At 48.5% G+C, this 23,455-nt stretch overlaps 1 protein-coding gene across 2 annotated transcripts; it reads left to right on the top strand.

Annotated features, from left to right (window-relative positions):
• The first annotated feature begins 2,099 nt into the window (after window positions 1-2,099).
• PTPN18 (protein tyrosine phosphatase, non-receptor type 18) lies at window positions 2,100-21,210 on the top strand. Of its 2 annotated transcripts, XM_025405187.1 has the most exons (15): window positions 2,100-2,277; window positions 4,568-4,676; window positions 4,935-5,011; window positions 5,100-5,195; window positions 5,310-5,348; window positions 14,818-14,886; window positions 15,760-15,822; window positions 16,036-16,178; window positions 16,540-16,606; window positions 16,688-16,765; window positions 16,855-16,944; window positions 17,179-17,267; window positions 18,212-18,426; window positions 18,803-18,877; window positions 19,092-21,210. In XM_025405187.1, exons 1-15 carry the CDS (start codon window positions 2,185-2,187, stop codon window positions 19,157-19,159), a joined length of 1,371 nt encoding a protein of 456 aa, XP_025260972.1. In that variant the 5' UTR covers window positions 2,100-2,184; the 3' UTR covers window positions 19,160-21,210. The 2 variants fall into 2 exon arrangements, with proteins under 2 accessions (XP_025260972.1, XP_025260973.1); XM_025405188.1 differs by lacking the exons at window positions 4,568-4,676; window positions 4,935-5,011; window positions 5,100-5,195; window positions 5,310-5,348 and having other exon boundaries at window positions 2,137-2,277.
• The last annotated feature ends 2,245 nt before the right edge of the window (window positions 21,211-23,455 follow it).

Here is a 23,455-nt window from a genome sequence, read left to right as displayed (position 1 = left end):
TTGTGCACCTGTCCCTGTGCATCTTTCTCTCGGCTCTGTTGAGCGACCCATCTGGCCACACTGACTGGTGGGCAGGTGACAGACTGGCACGTAGCACGTGGGCTTTGGCATGCTTGGGGTCTCTGCAGCAGTGCCAGCTGCTCCCGTTGTGCGAGACGGCTGCCGGCAGTGTGAACAGGAGGGCCACCAGCAGCAGTGAGTCTCATCGTAAGAACACAGCTGGCAGTCCTCCGGGAGAGAAAATCTGGGGTGAGCCAGGGCCTCTGGAAGATGTGGGGTCTTCCTATCCCCCACACCCAGCCTGAGCTGAACGAAGGACAAACTGAGACTGGATGTTTGGAGACACATGAGGGATGGTCAGGTATCAGGAGGACAGGTGGGTTTAACAACAAGGGGGGCTTGGAGTGAGGGTGAACACCAGGGCAGGAAGACACTCAAAGCAGCTGGAAGTAGAAACGGCAGACCACAGCCTCAGCCACTTAATGTTCCCAGGCCACAAGGCAGCATCTGGCTAGTCACTCAGATCCTCTAACAGACAAACCACCAAACACACACACACACACACACACACACACACACCCTGGCTGGACAGACTTCCAGATGGACAGGATCCCAGGGAAACACCCAGCGGGACAAACAGACGGATTACTGACAGATGGGAAGACCCTCAGCCAGACATCCAAATAGACCTATGGCCAGAGAGACACCTGAGCCCCCCAGCCAGGCAAAGGTCAGAATCCCTCAAGGACAGGCTCCCTCCCCGAAATGGACAGAGACGTTACCCCAGAGGAGAGAACACACCACCCACCTACTCAACCAGACCTTCAGCTGGACAACATGTCCTCCACCGGTCAGACAGACCTCAGCCTATGAGGACAGACCCTCAACAGGATCCCTGCTGCTGGACAGAGATCCTCTAGCCCATAATGACTGCCCTTAATAACCATGTGTGCTCAGGGGTTTAGCCTCCATAACTTTCCCAGCAAATATACTTATTTTCTGAAAGCTCACTGACGCGTCTGTATTCTACCTCCCTGGCTCTCCATGGCCATCCACAAACCCTCAGAGATTACACCGAGAGTCACTGTCGTGCCCTGAGCAGAGCTCTCCATGACTTTCCAGACTCTTCTGAACCTTCAGTTACTAACACTTTAAATCCCAATGGCCCCACGATTACTTTCACTTCTTGTCCCAGGTATCCACTGGCCTCCCAATGACTGTCATTAATATCCACTGACACCCCCCATGAACATCCAAGGGACCCCAGCTGACTTCCAGTGAATTCCCTATCACCATCATCCTAAATGATTACTACTGACCTCCGACCTCCCTTAGAATGCTCCAAGATGAAACTGATAAATGATGACCATGGATTTCACAGCGACCCCTGCAGACCTCACAATAAATCAAACTGCCCTGGCTGCTGACCCCACAGACCCGCTTTGATCCCTCCATCCCTTAAGCCAAGGTCAGCAAACCACACTTTGTAGGCCACACACACACACTAGAATAATTCATGACACATGAAAATTACATGAAATTCTAATTTCTTTGTTCATAAACAGTTTCACTGGGACACAGCCACACTGTATACTGTCTGCTTTCACGTGCTACAGCTGAGTTAAGCAGCTGGGGCAGAGATAGCAAAGCCCAAACCACTTCCTACCAGGCCCTTTAGGAAAGTGTGCCTTCAACACTCAGATGGCTCCTAGTGAATTAAATTCACCACCTGACATCCTGCCCCTGTTGACCCTTCAAAGACTCAGGCACACATCCAGGCCCGAATGCTACCTTTCAACCCCTCAACGACCTCCAACCAGTGTCCACTGACGCCCGTTCCACTGACACCCCCTCTTAATTCTTCCCACCTGGGCGAGAAGGGGGCTGACCTAGCCCTGTCCTTGAAGAGACCCGGGTGCCAGTCCGTTCTCTCCAGCCTCCCCTCGGTGATCCCGGAAGCCGGCTCGTCTCTAACCTCCGCACACTTTCCGCGGATGGGCGTGAAGGCCGAGCGCCCGGGGTGGGGCCGCGCGGGCTCCGAACACCGAGGCTGGGGCGCCCTGCCCGCCGCCGCGCGCGTCCATTGGCTGCCCAGGCCAGGGCGGGGGCTCCGTCTCCGGCCTCCGCCTCCCGCGGCGTCCACACTCGCGGCGGCCGGGCTGGACCTCGCTGGCCCGCGGCGCCATGAGCCGCAGTCTGGACGCCGCGCGGAGCTTCCTGGAGCGGCTGGAGGCGCGGGGCGGCCGGGAGGGGGCCGTCCTCGCCGGCGAGTTCAGAGTGAGTGGCGCGCCCCGGCCCTGGCCCCGCGGACTCCGGTCCTTCGCCCCCGGCGGGCTCTGCCTTTCTGTCTCGGCGTCCCGGGTGTCTCCCCGCCTCGGGGATCTCTCCGTGTGTCTCTCCCCAGCGCTTCTCTGTCGCTCTCACTGTCTCCGTGTTCGCCCTCTGCCCACCGGCCCCGGAGCGCGGCGCCCGCGGCCAGACCTGGACGGACCGTGCACACCCTCCTGGTGTCCTCGCGCGCCCGGAACAACCTGGCTCGGGCGGGACGGGCGGGGCGGGCGCCGCAGGGAGGGGGGCGGCCTTGCTACCCCGGACAGCCCCGGCCCCGCCGCTCCTGGCGGCCTGACTGTCCCCTGTGACCGCAGGAAGGAAGGGGCTGCAGCAGGCGAAGAGGAACGCGGGGACCGTGGCGTGGTGAGGGGGTGAACGCGGGGCCCGAATCCGCGTCCGGGCCCGAATCCGCGTGTGGTCCCGGCGGTCTACCTGGCCCCTCTGGCCTTGGCTTCTCCCTGGTGAAATGGGGACATGAATGACCAAACTGGCCTGAGGATTAAATGGTGCAGGTGGAAAGCGCTTAGCACATACTAGGCGCGCACTTCGCAGGGGCCAACGTCACTGCCTATGAAGATTCTAAACGTGGGCCAGGTGCGGTGGCTCACGCCTGTAATCCCAGCACTTTGGGAGGCCGAGGCGGGAGGATCGCTTGAGCTCAGGAGTTCAAGACCAGCCTGGGCAACACAGCGAAACTCCTTCTCTACTAAAAATACAAAAATCAACTTTGCGTGGGCACGCGCCTGTAATCCCAGCTACTAGGGAGCAGAGACAGGGGACTCGCTTGAACCTGGGAGGCAGAGGTTGCAGTGAGCTGAGATGGTGCCCCTGCACAGCTGAGATGGTGCCACGGCACCCCAGCCTGGGCGACAGAGTGAGACCCCATCTCAAACAAAACCAAACCAAACAAAAAGTCTAAACGTTACAATACGGGTAGTGCAAGCCCAGCGTTAGGAAGGCGCACGCAGCATGCTAGGCACTGCACACTACGGTCAATGACGTGTTTAAAGTGTAATAGCTTATAGTACCAGACATAGAAACATACCTTACAAATGCGTAAACTGATATATGGTGATGCATATCAAGTTTAGCAATATATGACAAATACATAAAAATAGTATAAATGACCATTTATACAATAAACATTGTATAACTGCGTAAAACAATACAACAAATGAATATAACAAAGATTATAATTTATAAAATGACCAAAGTTATATGATAATTTCGTAAGTAAATATACAATATGTAGCAGATAATTATCAACCTAAGTAATTTACATACATGTAGAAACATTGTATATAAGAAACTAAGAAATGCATAATAAATGTAAAATACATAATTACACAATATAAGAATGTGTGTAACAAACGTAAACGTAATACCCACGTGATATATGACATCAGGCGACTGGGTGGGTTCTGAACCGTGCACAGCGCCCAGGGCCTCACATGCCAAAGGCTGGGTGGTGAGGGCACCCCTACCCCGCAAGACTGCCTCCCGCATGTGCAGGAATCACTGGGCTCTTCTAGGTGTTCCCACTACACAAGGGCATCATGAGGGCTTAAATGACCCAACGCACCAAGTAAAGCACTTAGAATAGTGGCTGGCACACACTATTCTAAGTGGCATGGGTGTTACTTATTATCATTGAGATTATGAATACCTGACGATGATGGTAATACGCGATTCACTAAACATTATTATAATCTCCCAGTAACACAGTACCTATGGTATCTTGTACATAATATGTTATCCATTATAATGCCTATGCATTGTACATTCTCTTAGGTTTAGTTATAGAACCCTTAATATATTTCATCGCAGTTATTGCTTACAGGACAGTGTTACAGATTGAGTGTGCAGGGGGTGGGTGCCCAGAGGTCTGAGTTCAACCCTCACCGTGTGTCTTCCTGGTTGGGAACTTCCACAAGTCGCTGAACCACGTGGTGCCTAAACTTCCCCGCCTGCACAATGGGGGCCTCAATAATAGTACCCATGTCGTAGGAACCTGTGATTATTACATGCCCTTAGCACAGAGACTGGCACAGAGAAGGTGCTCTGGGTCGCTATTTCTGTATCATTATTATTAGGCAGGCCCGGTGCCATCGGGGTCTGCACTCACCTCCCCAGGCCACTGGCTTTGTATCCTGCGTGTGCCTAGGTGGCCCGGGACTCTGACCTGGCTCCTCTCCTGTCTCCTCCCCTCCCCGGCCCACTCATGATGCTCTACCAGGACATCCAGGCCCGCTCGGCCGCCTGGAAGGCTGATGGCATGTGCTCCACCAAGGCAGGCAGTCGGCCAGAGAACATGAGGAAGAACCGCTACAAAGACGTGCTGCCATGTAAGTCGGGGCTTCCGTAGGGAGCCGGTGCAGCCGCGCACGCACTGCCACTGTCCAGGTATCAGTGTGCACTGGAGTCACCCACTGCGCTCTCCTCCCAGAGCCTCACCCTCTGCACTGCTCAGCAGCCCACCGGGGCACCTTGGTGGGATCTCTGCAGGTGTGTGGTCCCCTGCTGGCTTTCAGCCAGGGGGCTGTCAGACCCTCGGTCACCCTATCCTCCCCAAACGCCACGTTTCTCACCTTATCTGCTGACAGATGATCAGACGCGAGTAGTCCTCTCCCTGCTCCAGGAAGAGGGACAAAGCGACTACATTAATGGCAACTTCATCCGGGTGAGGGTTGGGGTCACGGAAGGAGGTGGACTGGGAGTGGCCGGGGGATGGGCAGCAGAATCTCAGTAGTGAATTCGGCCTTCACCAGGGCGTGGATGGAAGCCTGGCCTACATTGCCACTCAAGGACCCTTGCCTCACACCCTGCTAGACTTCTGGAGACTGGTCTGGGAGTTTGGGGTCAAGGTCAGCACTTGGGGGCAGGGCACAATGGTGGGGTCAACATCTAAGTAACCCCTCGGCGTTTCCCTGGCCCCCTCACCCAAATCACCTTCCTCTCCCCTGACCCACCTTGTCTAGGTGATCCTGATGGCCTGCCGGGAGATAGAGAACGGGCGGGTAGGTGTCCTCTGCCCCCAGGTTTCATGTCCTCATGCAAGGAGGAGGGAGGAGGGAGGAGGGATCTTGCTAGCTCCTCCTTGACCCCAGGACTCGAGGGTCCAGCTCTTGGAGTGACCTTACTGTGGCTCTGTGGGAAGCCCCATTGTTGCTCTAAGTTTCTGTTGATCTGTTATTCATCCCCCAGTGTTGACAACCCCTCTTCTGCTGGGCTTCCCAGCCATTTCACACCTTAGACCATAAGGCCCTATTCTGACTTCTTCCCCTGTAGGCTCTGATCTCCCTTTCCACCTCTCTCCTCCTTATTCACTCCACTCTAACAACTCTGGTCTCTGCTGTTCCCCACATGTTCAGGGATGGCTCTGCCTCAGGGCCTGTGCCTTGGCTATTCCTTCAGCCTAGGACATCCTTCTCCATGGCTTGCTCTATCACCTCCTTCAGGTTTTTGCTCAAATGTTAACTCCTCAGTGAGACCTTCCTGGGTGGCTCTTCACACCATTTTAAACTCTCAGAACTTCCACTCTCCCTCCTTTGTCCTACTTTTCCTTTTTTCTTCACAGCTCTTGCAAACTCCTAACACACTGGATAATCTACAAACGTATTATGAACATTGTTTATTCTTAATCTCCCAATTTAGAAGGTAAGATCCGTAAGTCCAGGGATTTTTGTTTTGCCTGTTAACATAAATTAGTTAAATAAATAAATGCATGTCAACAATGAAGGCTGAAGGCACATAGCTTCATGTGGTTTCTACATTCTTGCCTGCTCCATGGATGGGGTGGGGGTTCCCTGGGGTGACTAGCTGATGGTGGAGACTGTATGATCTGTAGTGATGTCTCTTTCTCATTCCTGATTTTGGTAATTTGTGTTCTCTCTCTCTGTCTTTCTGTTTCATCTCTCTATCTTGCTATCTCTTTTTTCATGCTCCTACCTCTTTTTTGTAAACAATGTATTAGAACACAGCCACACTCATTTATTTACGTATTGTCTATGCCTGCTTTTATGCTACATTGGCAGAGTTGAGTAGTTGCAAGGTGAATAAATTATATGGCCTGTAAATTCTAAAGTATTTATCTGACCCTTTATAAAAGTGTTAGCCAATCTTTGGACTAGAGATTTTTTATTATTTTTTCAAAGAAACTGCTTTGGTTGTATTCATTTTCTCTATTGATTTTTTCATTTTCTACCTTTTTTTTTTTTTTTTTTTTTTTGAGACAGTCTTGCTCTGTTGCCCAAGTGGGAGTGCAGTGGTACAGTCTTAGCTCACTGCAACCTCTGCCTCCCAAGTTCAAGCAGTTCTCCTGCCCCAGCCTCCTGAGTAGCTAGGAATACAGGCACATGCTACCACGCCCAACTAATTCATTTTCTACTTGAATTTCAAGTGTACTTGAAAACAACATGTATTCTGCTTTGGTTGGCTGGAGTGTCCCATAAATACCAATTAGGTCAATTGACAGACTTTTTTGAAAGACACTTTTATATCTTTACTGTGTATTTTATATCTTTACTGATTTATTTTCTCTAAATATATCGATTGCTTAGAGAAGAGTGTTGAAATTACCGATCCTCTTGTTCAATAAATATCGATTAGGTCAAGTTTGTCAACAGCACTATTCAAGTCTTATTTCTGACAATTTTTTTGGTCTGCTTGTCCTATTATTTGCTGAAAGAGGAATGTTGAAATCTACTTTAATATTCTTTCAATTTTACTTTCCATGTTTTGAAACTTTATGATTGAGTATATATACATTTAGGATTATGTCTTCCTAATGATTGGATCCCTTTTCTAATATGTAATGACTGTCTTTATTTCTGTTAATATTTTTTTCTGAAGTATACTTTGATATTAATATAGCCATTTAAATTTCTTTCTTTTCTTTTCTTTTCTTTTTTTTTTTTTTTCTGAGATGTAGTTTCCCGCTTGTTGCCCAGGCTAGAGTGCAATGGCGTGATCTTGGCTCACTGCAACCTCTGCCTCCCAGGTTCAAGTGATTCTCCTGCCTCACCCTCCCAAGTAGCTGGGATTGCAGGTGCCTGCCACCACGCCCAGCTAATTTTTGTATTTTTAGTAGAGACGGGGTTTTACCATGTTGGCCAGGCTGGTCTCAAACACCTGACCTCAGATGATCCACCTGCCTCAGCCTCCCAAAGTCCTGAGATTACAGGCAGGAGCCACCACCCCCTGCCTTAAATTTCTTTAGAGTTTGCATATGTCTTTTCCCATTCTTTTACTTTATATCTATGTTCATCTTTAATTTTTAGTGTGTTTATTGTAGGTGGTGTATCGTAGGGACTTTTTTTTTTTTTTTAAAGAGAGAGGGGAATGGAGTGGTGCAATCATAGTTCACTGTAACCTCAAACTCCTGGGCTCAAGTGATCGTCCTAGCTCAGCCTCCCTAAGGAGTTGGGACTGCAGGCATACATCACCATGCTTGATTAATTGTTTTTTATTTCTTGTAGAGATTAAGTCTTACTGTATAATCCAGGCTGGTCTTGAACTCCTGGCCTTAAGCTGTCCTTCCACCTCAGCTTCCCAGAGTGCTAAGATTACAGGCAAGAGCCACTGCATCTAGCCAGGACTTACTTTTAAATCTAATTTGACAGTCTCTGCCTTTAATTGGAATATTTAGCCTTTAATGTAATTATCAGTAACGTTGGGTTTAGACCTACCTTTCTTGCTATTTGTTTTCTATTTGCTCTGTTTGTTCTTTTATTCTGTCTTTCAGAGTGAGAATTTTTTATTAATCTATTGCATAGTAATTATTCCCTTATTAGCTATACATCTTTATTTTAAATATTTAGTGGTGGCTTTAGGGTTTACAATATATATCTTTAACTTATAGGCTATAGTCAAATAATATTATACATTTCATGTAAAATGTCAGAACTTTACTGTAGTATATTTCAATTACCCTTTTCCATACTTTGTGCTATTGTTACTATATATTTTAGTTCTATATATAAAATATACACCAAAGTACACTGCTATTATAGTTGCTTTAGAATATCCTTTTTAAACATCCGTATTGATTGATATACAATTCAGTCATTTAAAGTGTACAATTCCATCATTTTTCTATATTCCTGAGTTATGCAACTATTACCACAGTAAGTTTTTGAACATTTTCATCATTCCATAAAAAAATCCAGGCCAGGCATGGTGGCTCACGCCTGTAATCCCAGCACTTTGGGAGGCTGAGGCCGGTGGATCACGAGGTCAGGAGATCAAGACCATCCTGGCCAACAGAGTGAAACCCTGTCTCTACTAAAAATGCAAAGATTAGCTGGGTGTGGTGGCACGTGCCTGTAATCCCAGCGACTCAGGAGGCTGTGGCAGGAGAATAGCTTGAACCAGGGAGTTGGAGGTCACAGTGAGCCAAGATCGCCCTGCTGCACTGCAGCCTGGCGACAGAGCTAGACTCTTGTCTCTCAAAAAAAAAAAAATAAATAAATAAAATAAATAAAAATAAATAAACAAATAAGAAAAAAGAAAAAGAAATCCTATATCCATTAGCAGTCACTCCCCATTTCCCACCAACCGTTACAGCCCTAGACAATCCCTAATCTATTTTTGTCTTTATAGATTGGCTTACTTTGGATATTTCATATAAATGCAATCATATAATATGTAGCCTTTTTTTGCCTAGCATGTTTTTTTTGTTTTTGTTTTTGTTTTGTTTTGCTGAAGACTATTCCAATGAATGGATCTGTCACATTTTACTTATCAGTTGATAGAATTTGGGTTCTTTCTACTTTTTGGCTATTATGAACAGTGCTGCTATCAACACTGATATACAAGTCTCTGTGTAGATGTGTGTTTTCATGTCTCTTGCGTATTGCTGGGAATTGCTGGGCCATATGGAAACTCTATTTTTAACATTTTGAGGAACTGCCAAACTGTTTTCCACAGTGGCAGCATCATTTTACATTTCTTCGGCAATGTTTGAGGGTCCCCATTTCTTCTCCCCGATGCTTGTTACTGTCTTTCTGTTTTTATAGCCATCCTAGGGGATGTGAAGTGGTATGCCATTGTGTCTTTCTTTAAATGATGCAGTAAAATATACATAACATAAAATTTGCCATTTTATAGATGCTCAGTGAGCAATGTTAAAAATAATTTTGCCGGCCGGGCGCGGTGGCTCAAGCCTGTAATCCCAGCACTTTGGGAGGCCGAGACGGGTGGATCACGAGGTCAGGAGATCGAGACCATCCTGGCTAACATGGTGAAACCCCGTCTCTACTAAAAAATAACAAAAAACTAGCCGGGCGATGTGGCGGACGCCTGTAGTCCCAGCTACTCGGGAGGCTGAGGCAGGAGAATGGCGTGAACCCAGGAGGCGGAGCTTGCAGTGAGCTGAGATCCGGCCACTGCACTCCAGCCTGGGGGACAGAGCAAGACTCCGTCTCAAAAAAAAAAAATAAAAAATAAAAAAAAATAAAAATAAAAATAATAATAATAATAATTTTGCCATTTAAACAATTTCAAGTGTACAATTCAATTGAATTAGGTACCATTCCTACTGTAACCATTCCTACTGTCTATTTTCAGAACATGTTCATCATCCCAAACAGAAATTCTGTACTCATTAAACAGTAACTCCCCATTCCTCCATTTCCAGGCAGCCTCTATTCTCCTTTCTGTCCCTATGAATTTGCCCATTCTGGGTACCTTGTGCAAGTGGAATCAAGAATACACTTATACTTGTCCTTTTTTCGAGGTTCATCCATGTTGCAGTGTGTATCAGAATTTCACAATTTTCAAGGCCAAATAATATTTCATTGTATATATATATATCACATTTTGTTTATCCATTCACCTGTTGGACATCTGGGTTGTTTGTACCTTTTGGCTATTGTAAATAATGCTGCTACAAACATTGGTATACGGGCTGGGCACGGTGGCTTACGCCTGTAATCCCAGCACTTTGGGAGACCGAGGCGGGTGGATAACGAGGTCAGGAGATGGAGACCAGCCTGGCTAACATGGTGAAACCTCATCTCTACTAAACATACAAAAACTTAGCCGGGCGTGGTGGTGGGCACCTGTAGTCCCAGCTACTCGGGAGGCTGAGGCAGGAGAATGGCGTGAACCCGGGAGGTGGAGCTTGTAATGAGCCGAGATCACAACACTGCACTCCAGCCTGGGAGACAGAGTGAGACTCCATCTCAAAAACAAACAAACAAACAAACAAAAAAATTGGTGTACAAGTATCTGTTTGAATCCCTGTTTTCAGTTCCTTGGGTATACACCAAGAGTGGAATTGCTGGATCATATGATAACTCTGTTTAACATTTTGTTTTCCACAGTGGCTGTACCATTTCACGTTCCCATCAATGGAGAGAGAGAGAGGGAGGGACATGTGTAGTTTAATGACAGGGATACGGTCTGCATTGTTAGACTATCTTCTCTTTGGGAACATCATAGAGTATACTTACACAAACATAGATGGTATATACATTTTTATTTATATGTATTTTTTCATATGGAAAACCAAATGTCCCAGCACCATTACTGAGTATCAGTCATTTCCCCAACTTAATATGCAATGTCAATATCAAGTGCCATGTGTCAGGTTTCTACATATGCTCCATTATAATCTATGGCACCACCATCGTACATGTGATCTGTTGTTGACCAAAACATCGTGTGGCATATGACAATGACATATATGTCACCCTAATGAGTGGAAAGTGGTACCTCATGGTGGTTTTGGTCTTCATGTGCTTATTCGTCCATTTGTATATCTTCTCTGGACAAATGTCTATTCAGGTCATTTATTCATTTTAAAATTGGGTTATTTGAGGTTGTCTTTTATTATTGAGTTGTAACAGTTATTCTGGGTATAAGTCCCTTATCAGTACATGATTTAAAATGTCTTTCCCATTCTGTGGGTTGTCATTTCACTTTCTTGATGGTGTGTTTTGAAGCACAAACATTTTGTGAAATTTTAATTCCAATCTATTGTGTTGCTGTGCTTTTGGTGTATCTAAGAAGCCGTCGTCTAATCAGAGGCCATAAAGACTTATTCCTGTTTTTCCTTCTAAGTGTGTTGTCCTTTTCTTGCTTACATTTAGGTCTCAGATTTACTTTGGGTGAACTTTTCTATGTGATGTGAGATAGAGGTCCACATTCACTCTTTTGCATGTGACTATCCAGTTGTTCCAGAACCATTTGTTGAAAAGACTATATGCTTTGCCCATTGAATGGTCTTGGCCCCTGTGTTGAAAATTAATTGGCCATAAATATAAGGGTTTATTTCTGAACTCTCAATTTTATTAAGTTGATTGATGTGTTTATCTTTGTGCCAGTATAACATAGTTTTGATGATTATACCTTTGTAGAAGTTCTGAAATCAGGAAGTATGAGTCTTCCAAATTTGTTCTTTTTTCAAGATTGTTTTGGCTATTTTGGGCAGGTCCCTTGCTGTGCAGAAGAGTTAAACATAGCAAGCATAACTGTTTATGCTTAGGCCTTCCTGTAGACTCTTGGGCGGCCTCTAGAAACCTAGCTTTCTGATAACTGTGCTCACTATGCCTAAACTGTTAATACAAACAATATGCTTTATGCAGAACACCTGTTCTCCTGCTGGTAGTCTGACATTTTGGTACAGCCTAGGCAGAGTGTGCCTACATGCTGTGCAGAAGGCGCCCCAATAAAAATCCTGAGCACTGAGTTTCTAATGAACTTCATTATAAAAGACCGTTGGGTTTTGTCAAATTTTGTTCTTCACATCTATTCAGATGATCATTTGTTTTGTATTCTACCAATATGGTGTATGACATTGACTTTCATACATTGAACCAATCTTACATTCCTGGGATTAACCCCACTTAGTCATGGTGTTTAACACTTTGCCAGTATTTCGTTGAGAATTTTTGTTTCTATGTTTGTGAGATATTGGTTGGTAGTTTTTTTTTCTTGTGATGTCTTTGGTTTTGGTGGCAGGGTAATACTTGCCTCACACAATATGTTGGGAAATGGTTCCTCTCAGTTTTTTGCAAGAGTTTGTGAAGGGCTGGTATTAATTCCTCTTTGATAAAATTCACTAGGTTATTTTTTCAAAGATGTTTAAAATGAGAGAAATGTCTTTTACATTTAGCCACTTACTTTTCTCCCTACTCTGCTACTTTGTGTGGATCTGTATTTCCATTTGTATCGTGTTCCTTTTGTATGCAGAGCTTACTTATTCTATTTATTTAAGAGTTAGGGTCTCACTCTGTTACACAGGCTGGAATGCAGTGTACAGTCACTACTCACTGCAGCCTCAAACTCCTGGGCTTAAGCCATCTTCCCACCTCAGCCTGCTAAGTAGTTAGGAGTACAGGTGTGCCACCACACTCAGCTAATTTAAAAAATTTTTTTTTTTTAGATACAGGCCAGTTATGTTGCCAACACACCTAGCTAATTTTTTTTTTTTTTTTTTTTTTAAGATATAGGCTATGTTGCTCAGGCTGGTGTTGAAGTGGCTGTAAGCAATCCTCCTGCCTTAGCCTCTCAAATAGCTGGGATTACAGGCAGCAGCCACGGTCTGTAAGCATCTGAAGAGCTTACTCTAACATTTCTCAGAGTACAAATTTGTTTGTGATTAATTCCCTCAGCTTTTGTCTGAAAAGGTTTTTAGCATTTTTAGGATATTATACCATTGACGTGCAGTTTCTGACAAAATGTTGCTATAATTCTTAACTTTATTCCTCAGTATGTAATGTGCCTTTTTGTGCGAAATGGTTTATGATTTTCTCTTCTGGGGCCGGGTGCAGTGGCTCATGCCTGTAATCCCAGCACTTTGGGAGGCCAAGGCGGGTGGATCACTTGACGTCAGGAGCTGAGACCAGCCTCATCAACCTGATGAAATCCCGTCTCTATTAAAATACAAAAAAAAAGTTGGGTGTGGTGGTGTGTGTCTGTAATCCCAGCAACTCGGGGGCCTGAGGCAGGAGAATCGCTTGAACCCAGGAGATGAAGGTTGCAGTGAGCTGAGATTGCGCCACTGCACTCCAAGCCTGGGTGACAGAGCAAGTGTCTCAAAAAAAAAAGAAATTTTCTTTTTCAGTAATTTGATCATGATCTGCCTTGGTGTGACTTTCTTTAGGTTTATTCTCCCTCTGATTCATTGACTTTCTTGAATTTGTGGATTCATAGTTTCATCGAATTTGGGAAAATTTTCACCTATTATTTCTTCACATAAATTTCTGTTATCCTCCCTTTCTCCTTTCCTTCTGGACTCCACGTGCACATACACTACACTGTCTGGTATATTTCTACAGAGAACTGATTCTCTTCATTTTTTTCATTTCATTTTGAATTATTTATATGGCTATGTTTTTATGTCTATTGATCTTTTCTTCTACTGTCTACTCTGCTATTAGTGGATTTTTCATTTCATACATCTTATTCTTCTTCTTTATAAATTCCATTCAGGTATTTTTTCTATCTTTCATTCCACTCTGCAGCATGTTCATGTTTTCCTTTTCATCTTTGAGTATATTTGTACTAGCTCTTCTAAGATTTTTCGCTTCTTTCCTGAACTGTCATTTCTGGGCCCTTTCCTACTGACTGATTTTTCTCCTGGTTATGGGTCACAATTTCCTGCTTCTTTGTATATCCAGTACAATTTTATTGGATGCTTGATATTTTGAATTTTGCACAGGTAAGTGTTGGATTGTTTTCTTTAGAGTGTTTTGCCTTTTCAGGAACTTTTGGATGGCTGATCAAGTAGCCTCTGTTCTACAATTAATTTAGCCATACTTCTCATGTATGGTCATTCTAGGTTCCCTACTAAATGCCCCTTATAGTTGATAATGCCTCTACACTCTAGCTAGAGGGAATGTGAATTCTTTCTCATAGTGAGCTCAAGGAAATGTTCATCGTACAGATCCCTACTATTCTTTCATGGGAAGTTATTCTTGCCTGGCCTCATGGGGTTTCATGCTGTATATATTCAGATTATTCAACCAAAGAATCAAGAAGGGGACTTCTATGCAAGTTTTTCTTTTGTTTTTATTTGCATAGCTCTGTTCCTTGCAGGACTCAGCCCTGCAAATTCTAGCTGCCTTGGCCTCCTTGAGCCATGGTTTCTGGCTCAACTCTGGGATCATTAGACTCATGTCTTACAGCCTGGTGACACTTCCATGCAATAAGCCAGAGTGGTCTGTTCAGTGACCACAGTACTGCAACGCCTGCCAACCAGTGTCTGAAAATAGCGGCTCATGTATTTTGTCCAGTTTCTAGCTGCTTACAGTGGGAGGGTATCCTGGACTGTATTTCCCCTGCATGATCAGCAGCGCACCTCCATTGTGTCTGCATGTGTTTAATCTGATGGCTCTGTTGGCTGGCCTCTGTTATAGGTTATAAGTATAGCTGCCTGTGCTTACACCACGAGCACTTGGGGTGTCTCGTGGCAGGACTGAGCTAGCTCTAAAGCTGACTCCCTCTTCTCACTCCCTGCCTTTTCTCCCTTACCTTCTGCAGAAAAGGTGTGAGCGGTACTGGGCCCCGGAGCAGGAGCCACTGCAGACTGGGCTTTTCTGCATCACTCTGGTGAGCTGTGGGAGGTCTCAAGGAAGGTTCCCAGGGTGGCAAGGCTTTGGGCTGGGCCTAAAAGGATGAATGATTTAACCCACAGTCCACTCACACTGCAGGAAACCCTCTGGTGTTAGCCTGCAAATAGTTAGAACTTAATATAGGGATAGCCTTTGCTTTTTTATTTTGGCTACAATCACAGTTATCTCTGTCATGTAAATGTGCCTGGTTAGGTTCTTGAAAGTCTTACTTCTCTTACCATTTCAAAAGAGCTTGGGGGAACTCTCAAGTCATACATACCGTTAGTACTTAATAAATACAATAAAACTTTCAGTTTAGAACAAAATCATCTCTTTTCACTGCAAAAGGGCTTGTGTTTTTATAATAGTTCCTCTTTTTCTCCTGTGTCAAATGTTTCCTTAATGAAAGCTTTGGGGAAGTTTGGGCTATATGTTTTGTTTTTTTTTTTTTTTTAAACGGAGTCTTGCCCTGTCATCCAGGCTGGATTGCAGTGGCGTGATCTCCACTCACTGCAAGCTCTGCCGCCTCCTGGGTTCACACCATTCTCCTGCCTCAGCCTCCTGAGTAGCTGGGACTACAGGTGCCCGCCACCACGCCTGGCTAATTTTTTTGTATTTTTAGTAGAGATGGGGTTTCACCGTGTTAGCCAGGATGGTCTCGATCTCCTGACCTCGTGATCCGCCCACGTTGGCCTCCCAAAGTGCTGGGGTTACAGGCGTGAGCCACCGCCCCCAGCTGGGCTATATGAATTTTTTAAATGTTTTCTGTATTCGATTTTTTAATCAGGAATGCTTTGCTTTCTATAAATGTCTTTTGGTACCTGTGATTTTTGTTCTCCTCCCTCTTACTTGCCCCAACCCCCTTACTCAGATAAAGGAGAAGTGGCTGAATGAGGACATCATGCTGAGGACCCTCAAGGTCACATTCCAGAAGGTACTGTGACAAGGAAGGAGGAGGCAAAGGGGCTCCTGAAAGGGGAGAGATTTCCTCCCCTGTAAAAATGGGCATCATACGAGTACCCACCTCCTCAGTTATTCTCTGGTAGATATAAATGGAAGATGCCTAGAAGTGGGCCTGGTGTATAGTAGGTACCCAATTAATGCTTTTTTTTTTCCTAAGTCTTTTGCTCATCTTTTTCTGTTTCAGGAGTCCCGTTCTGTGTCCCAGCTACAGTATATGTCCTGGCCAGACCGTGGGGTCCCCAGCAGTCCTGACCACATGCTTGCCATGGTGGAGGAAGCCCGTCGCCTCCAGGGATCTGGCCCTGAACCCCTCTGTGTCCACTGCAGGTTCTGGAAATGGGCTTCAGGAGGGTCTGGTGAGGCAGAGGCGACAGGGCAGGGAGGGGAGTGCAGGGCATGGGGCTAGTCTTATAGTCTGAGTGCCTATTTTGAGAACCTTGCTCACCTCCATGGACTATAATTGTGAGCACTTGTTCAGCATAGACTCAGCTGGGGAATAAGCACACAGCCGCTGCTCAACAAAATGTAAGTGATTAAAAAGGTTTTCCTTGCTCAGATATCTGGAGATTCTGGGAATCAAGAGGCTCTGCAAGGGATCCATTAGGACCCTCACCCCCATCCCCAAATGCCCTGTCTAAAAGGGGTTGTGGTCAGGACCTGACCAGGCACGCTCTGATTCTCTTGTCAGTGCGGGCTGTGGGCGAACAGGTGTCCTGTGCACCGTGGATTATGTGAGGCAGCTGCTCCTGACCCAGGTACGATGCAGGCATCCTGTGTGTGCAGTGTGCTGCCCATGACCTCGTGTCCTGCTCAAGTGCCTTGTCTGTCTGCCCCAGATGATCCCACCTGACTTCAGCCTCTTTGATGTGGTCCTTGAGATGAGGAAGCAGCGGCCTGCGGCCGTGCAGACAGAGGTGAACGCTGGGTCTCCTAATCTTCAGGGACAGTGGCCCGCTGCTGTCATTCCCTGCCTTCCCTTCCTGATGGTCCCTCACCCCAACAGGAGCAGTACAGGTTCCTGTATCACACGGTGGCCCAGATGTTCCGCTCCACGCTCCAGAATGCCAGCCCCCACTACCAGAACATCAAAGAGGTACAGAGGCCCCTTTCCCACTCTCCTGTCTGCCATCAGCACCCTCAGAGACCAGGACCCCAAGCAGGGTCCAGCCCCCGGGACTCCTGGGAGCAGGCACTGACTATGACATCCACCTGTGCCCTCCTCCGGGCATCCTTATCAGGCTCTCCCGTCTTAAGCTTTCTCCCAGAGCCCCGTGAGAGGCCTGGCCAGCTTCCTCCCTCAGGAGCCTCCCCTCCTGTTTTTCCTCAGAATTGTGCCCCACTCTACGACGATGCCCTCTTCCTCCGGACTCCCCAGGCACTTCTCGCCATACCCCGCCCACCAGGAGGCGTCCTCAGGTACCCGGCTCCATTCCCACATTCTTCCCTGCCCAATTTCTCAGGCTAACCCCTTCCTCATCCTTGGAACACCAGTCCGTTCCTTGTTCACTTCGCCAAGTGCTCTCTGGCCCTTTCTTTAAATTGAGCTCTGGGAACCCACTCCAAGATGATTCATTTATCACAGTGGTTCCCTTGCCTCTGCCTCTAAGGCTTGCCGTGCCTTCTGAGTTAGACCTTTCCTGGATCCTCCAATCAAATCTTAATTCAGGTAGCTCACGCCTGTAATCCCAGCACTCCGGGAGGCCAAGGAGGGTGGACCACTTGAGGCCAGTTGGAGACCAGCCTGGTTAACATGGTGAAACCCTGTCTCTACTAAAAATACAAAAATTAGCCAGGCGTGCTGGCGGGAGCCTATAGTCCCAGCTACTTCGGAGGCTGAGGCAGGAGAGTCCCAGAAGGTGGAGGTTGCAGTAAACGGAGATTGCATCACGGCAGTCCAGCCTGGGCGACGGAGCTAGATCCTGTCTCAAAAAGCAACAAAAAACAATTCGGCAAATAATTCTAGATGCCGCCCTCTTGTCAGGCTGCACGTTGAGTGCTGCGGGCATGGGACTGAGCCGCCTTTGCAGCGGAGACTTAAGGCTCTTGTCCTTGCGGCCATCCTTCCCTGTCCTCTATGCCACTTCCGCACTCTGGTATTCAGTAGACACTGACACAGAAATGACCACCCCTCAAACCAGCACTGCTCCAATTACCTTTCAGGCCGACCCCGTTCCTCCTTCATCCACCTAACGTGCAGGGCGCTAGGGACACAGAAGCGAGGCCCCCCACCCAGGGAGCCCTGCCTCCCGTCTCCCGCCTCGACGGGAAGGAAGCCCGTGGTTTGCGCACTGAGCAGCCTCCCCACTCCCGCCCTGCCCAGCGCCGCCGTTTCACTTCCTCCCGGCCCTCCCTGCCTGCAGGAGCATCTCGGTGCCCGGGTCCCCGGGCCACGCCATGGCTGACACCTACGCGGTGGTGCAGAAGCGCGGGGCTCCAGCGGGCGCCGGGCCGGGGCCGGAGACCGGGACGAGGGCGCGCAGCGCGGAAGAGGTGCCGCTCTACAGCCAGGTGACGCCGCGCGCCCAGCGGCCCGGGGCGCACGCGGAAGACGTGCGGGGCACGGTGCCCGGCCGCGGTGAGTCGAGGCTTGCTCCTTCTCAGGGCATCACCTTGCTGTGGTCCGCGGGACCCCCGCGGCCGCGAAATCCCCCAGCCCCCATACTAACTTGGCCACGCCCCGACGCTGACGTCGCGGCGTCCCTGGCCACGCCCCGGAAGCGCCCCCTGGCGGTCGCGGTCTGGGTCCCGGGGCAGGTTCCGGGCGACACTAGCGGGCTTGTCTCGGCCGCGCCCAAAGGCTCGAGGCTGCGTTCGGGGTGTGCGGCTTCTCCCGCCAGGCGCCCTCGGCCCTCCTCTTCGGGCCTTGGAGGAAGCATCCCCGCCAGGGGTGGGGTCTTGGGACTCCCTGGGGCTTCCGGAGCTGACTCGTGTGGGGGGTCTCCTGCCCTCAGTTCCTGCTGACCCAAGTCCTGCAGCATCTGGCGCCTACGAGGACGTGGCGGGTGGAGCTCAGACCGGTGGGCTAGGTAAGTCAGGGAGAGCCTGGGCTGCCGGAACTTTGCTGCTTTGAGTGAACCCCGGGAGTCTGGGGTTGAGGGATGGGGCATGGAGCTCAGTCCTGTGGATGTGGCTGCAGTGACTCAGAAGGACCTGGAGGCAGGGGGATGGCCGTCTTCGTGTTTGCCAGCCTCCGCACACCTCAGCTTCGTCATGAGACCCACGGCACCCTTCCTCTCCCAGGTTTCAACCTGCGCATTGGGAGGCCGAAGGGGCCCCGGGACCCCCCTGCTGAGTGGACCCGGGTGTGAGTCTGCGCCAGCTCCTGCCTGTTGCCTCGTGTGAGCTCGGACTGCTGTGTGCAGAATGGAAACAGTGCGCCTGAATCAAAATAAAAGTTTCTCAGGGTGGGAAATGCGGGGACTTTGCCCCAGTGACTGTAGAATTCAAAGCTTGAGGCTGGAGGAGGTAGGTTTGGTATAATGGCTGGTGAGGCTGCACGGAGCACATTCAAGAAAGAAGATCGGGAAGGGGCATGGCCCCTGAGTTATGAAGGGGAGAATGGACAGATGAGCTTCCAGAGACTGCTCTCCTCACCACATAACACACTAGTCCATCCTCAGCACCTGAGCCTGCCTCACTTGAACACTCAGGGGACCACACAGAGAAATGGATGGACCCCTCGCCATCCAGGCAGACCGATAAAAAGACCTCCAGATAGGCAGACAGACGGATGGACCACCAACCTGGACAGACAGCCACACCTTCAGAGATACAGTCCACAGGTGGACAAAGGGACTCCCAGCCAGAGAGACCACCAAACAGAGCCCCCAAAAGACAGACACCTCTGCCAGCTGGACAGCCGGGTGGACCCCTAAGTTAGAGAGATGTAAACAGATCCCCAGCTGAACAGATACACAGACTTCTCAGACCCTACCCCCATCCCCCAGGTGGGCTGGCTGGCTGAAAAGACCTTCTGGCCAGACAGACTTCTAACCAACCAGATGGACTGCCAGACAGACAGACATCAGCCACATGGAATCCTGACATCCCAGCCAGCCAGACTCTCATCTTGATGGGTGAACCCCAGTTGGTTGGTCAGACATGATCCTCCAGATTGACAGAGAAGTCCCCCAAATGAGTACATATCTCCAGCTATTCAGACAGATGGACCCCCAGCAAATCAGGCCCTATCTAGACCCCAGCCAAACAGACCCCCAACCAAACTGACCCCTTGCTGTTCACACAGCCTCCCGAGTAGCTGGGACTACAGGTCTAATTTTTATTTTTTAGAGATGAGTTTGCCATGTTGCCCAGGTTAGTCTCGAACTCCTGAGCTAAAGCAATCCTCCTGCCTTAGCCTCCCAAAGTGCTGAGATTATAGGTGTGAGCCACCTGGCTCAGCCCTGTAAGATTTGAAACACTTTAAATGGCCCTAGCAGGTTTTATCCTGCTAGGATAAAACATTAAGCAGCTGTTAAAAAAATAAAAAATAATAAAAAAAAAGAAACCGCCTCTGTGCACTGGTGTGGACAAATCTCCAAGTCACTGCAAAATGGAAAAATATAAGATGCTCTCTCCTGGAACCTCAAGGGTCCCGCCCCTCTCACCTTCAGGTCTCTGGACCTCTGACTGACACTGTGCCTGCCCAGGTCCCTGTCTGTACCGCCACAGTGCCCTGGGTCCCATGTCCACCCCTGTCCTGCCCTTCTCTGGGTGAGGGCTGGCCTTCCCCTGCCTCTGCCTGGCTGCATCCTTGGTCGATCTCAAGTGCCTTGGCATGAACTCCACTCTCCTGCAGCCTTTAATCAGGGAATGATGGGGGATGTGTTCATACCCCCCCCCCCCGCCACCCCTTGGCCGGGTGATGCTGAGATGTGGATTTTTAACAGTTCCCAGACTTTTCCAGGAGGCTTGGGTTTGGGTGGCCACAGTGGGAGCTGGTGTGATATACCTTCGCTGGCCGCCTTTCCTTCCTGTTCTCTGTGCCCCTACTTCCCACTCTAGAACTGCCCCGTTTCTCTGTTTTCGTGAAAGAGCTGGCCCTGTGCTGCCTCCCACTCTCCCAATGCCCCTGCCTCTCCTGTGAGCCTGCTGCTGGTGAGGTTGGTGCTGACCTCTGTGTTGCTGGATAATGAGTCATTTATCTCTGGAGGAGAGGAAAGGCAGGTCCTCCACAGCCCTGATAAAATCTCCAAGTCTTGCAGTTTCAGGTCCTTCTCCTGGGATGCAATCCTACTGCCTGCCCAGGTGGCACGGTCCACATCCCCTCTTCTTGGGACTAGGGGCATGGGAAAGTGACAGAAGATACTGTTCTGGCTGCTGTGTTCACTGTGAGTAATAAATTGTCCATTTCTCCGATTCAGAGGTCTGTGTTTGTTTGTTTGTTTGTTTGTTTGTTTGTTTTTCTCCCAAGATGAAGTCTTGCTCTGTCGCCCAGGCTGGAGTGCAGTGGCATAATCTTGGCTCACTGCAACCTGTCTCCGCCTCCCGTGTTCAAGCAATTCTCCTGCCTCAGCCTCTGGGCTGAGTAGCTGAGATTAAACGCATGCACCACTATGCCCAGCCAATTTTTGTATTTTTAGTAGAGATGGGGTTTCACCATGTTGTCCAGGATGGTCTTGAACTCCTGACCTCGTGATCTACCCGCCTCTGCCTCATGAAGTGCTGGGATTACTGGCGTGAGTCACTGCAGCCGGCCTTGGTCTGGTGTTTTGTACACATGTGCATGTGATGTGGAGCTGTGCAGGCCATCTTGTCAGTGTGCGAGGAGGGTTCAGTCTCTGAGCCTTCTTGGTTTCTGACTTCAGACCCAGTAGCCTCCCTCCTGGCCCAGCATGGCAAGCACAGTTTCCACTTAGACATTTGCCCTGGTTATTCTCTCTGCCTTGGATACTTTTCTCCCAGATTCTGCCTCTAATATATTTGAACATTTACCTCTTAATATTGTTTCCTATCTGTCTCTCCTGACAAGAATGTAAGCTGCATGAGGGCAGGAGTTTGTGTTTGGTTTCCAGCTACTGTCCCAGCCCCTAGAACAGCGCTGACACATAGGAAGCGTGTAGGCTGATTTATCTCACACCATTTATTCCAGGCTTCCTCACTTGTAGTAAAATATGATACCTTGTCTCAAATGTTCTCTTCCCCTTTCCAGACCCAGGTCTTTGCTCATGTAGATCACTGCTTCAGGCTGACATAAAAACTGTTCTCTTGTTAGGAAAGCTCAGCAATGGGAGCGGCAATCCTCCACCCGTCTCCTGCTCTCCTACAAGTCTTTCCTGGAGGTAGTGGGTTGAATGGTGGCCCCCAAAAAGATAGGTCCAAGTTCTAACTTCTAGAACCTGTGAATGCAACCTTATTTGGAAAAAGGGTCTTCACAAATGTAATTAAAACACCTGGAGATGAGATCATCCTGGATTTAGGATGGGCCCTAAACCCAATGACTGATATCTTTATAAGAGAAAGGAGAGGGAGATGCAGAGACGGAGAGAAGAAGGTCATTGGAGATGGAGGCAGAGATGGGGGTGAAGTGTCTGCAAACCAAGGAATGCCAAAGATTGCCAGCAAACCGCTGGGGGCCAGGAGAGAGGCCTGGCCGATTCTCCCTCACAGACAGTGGAGGGAACCACCCTGCTGACACCTCAGTTTCAGGCTTTGGGACCTCAGAATTGTAAGAGAATAAACATCTGCTGTTTTGAGCCACACGGTTTATAGTCATTTATTATGGCGGCCACAGGAAAGTCACACACTGGGTATCCAAGAATGCAAGGCCTGGCCGCTCCTGAACTGGGCATCTCAGGGCTGTGTTTGCAATAGGACACCCGCAGTAGGTGATGTTTCCCTCTGGATATGCCCTGAGCTCAGGGCTCCTCTTCCGCAGTGCAGCCCATTGGGTGCACCCATCTGTCTGGGCTCTCACAAACCCCCGTGGGGCACCATATTTGTGTTGCTTTGTTTCTGACCCAGTAGGGGCAGTGAAGGCTCAGCTGTCAGTGTCCAGGTAGGATCAGATCTGATGACGCCTCCTTTTCACAGGAGTTAGTTACTCCTCCCTCCTTTCTGCTTTCAACATCCCCTGCCTTGACTTTGCTCCTTTGCATGGCATTCGTTTGTCTTAGACCATGACGTCCTGAGAGAAAACTAGGCCCTGTTTGTGGCTAGGTTTGTTTTCAACCCCAGGGGCAGAGAGCTGCTTTACATAATTGATGAAAACTTTGTTTCTGTTTTCTAACTCTCGATTCAGTGCTCTTTTCACATACTCCCAAGCTTACATGTCCCTGCTACCTTCAGAAACAAAACATGATATTAAAAGTTGCTGCTGGATATTGGGCAGCTGATACCTGACCTCATGCAGCAGAAGGGAGGGTGAGGAATTGCCACTTGACATAGGGATCCCCTGAGCTTCCCTGATATTAACATGATGCGGGGGGCGGGGGGCTTGATAAAAAACAAAGCGCAGTCGGGAGCTCAGGGCTGCTGCTGAGAGTCTAATGGCTTCTCAGCCCCTGGTAACCTTACCCTTCAGGCCCTGTTCCCGCCTCCTCTCCTGCCTCCCACCCACAGCCAGTGCTCCACCAAACTTCACTGCCTTCCTGGAGTGCTCCTCC

Source organism: Theropithecus gelada, chromosome 12 (assembly GCF_003255815.1).
Source record: "Theropithecus gelada isolate Dixy chromosome 12, Tgel_1.0, whole genome shotgun sequence".
Classification (NCBI taxonomy): Eukaryota; Metazoa; Chordata; class Mammalia; order Primates; family Cercopithecidae; genus Theropithecus; species Theropithecus gelada.
Note: the sequence above shows the minus strand (reverse complement) of the source record. Positions and strands in the feature narration are given on the sequence as shown.

Excerpts from the sequence above, each read along its gene's own strand:
- PTPN18 (XM_025405187.1), top strand. The coding sequence starts at position 2,185 with ATGAGCCGCAGTCTGGACGCCGCGCGGAGCTTCCTGGAGCGGCTGGAG. Across the intron at positions 16,607-16,687 it reads GGCAGCTGCTCCTGACCCAG|ATGATCCCACCTGACTTCAG; the intron begins GTACGATGCAGG and ends TGTCTGCCCCAG. Across the intron at positions 18,427-18,802 it reads GGGCACGGTGCCCGGCCGCG|TTCCTGCTGACCCAAGTCCT; the intron begins GTGAGTCGAGGC and ends TCCTGCCCTCAG.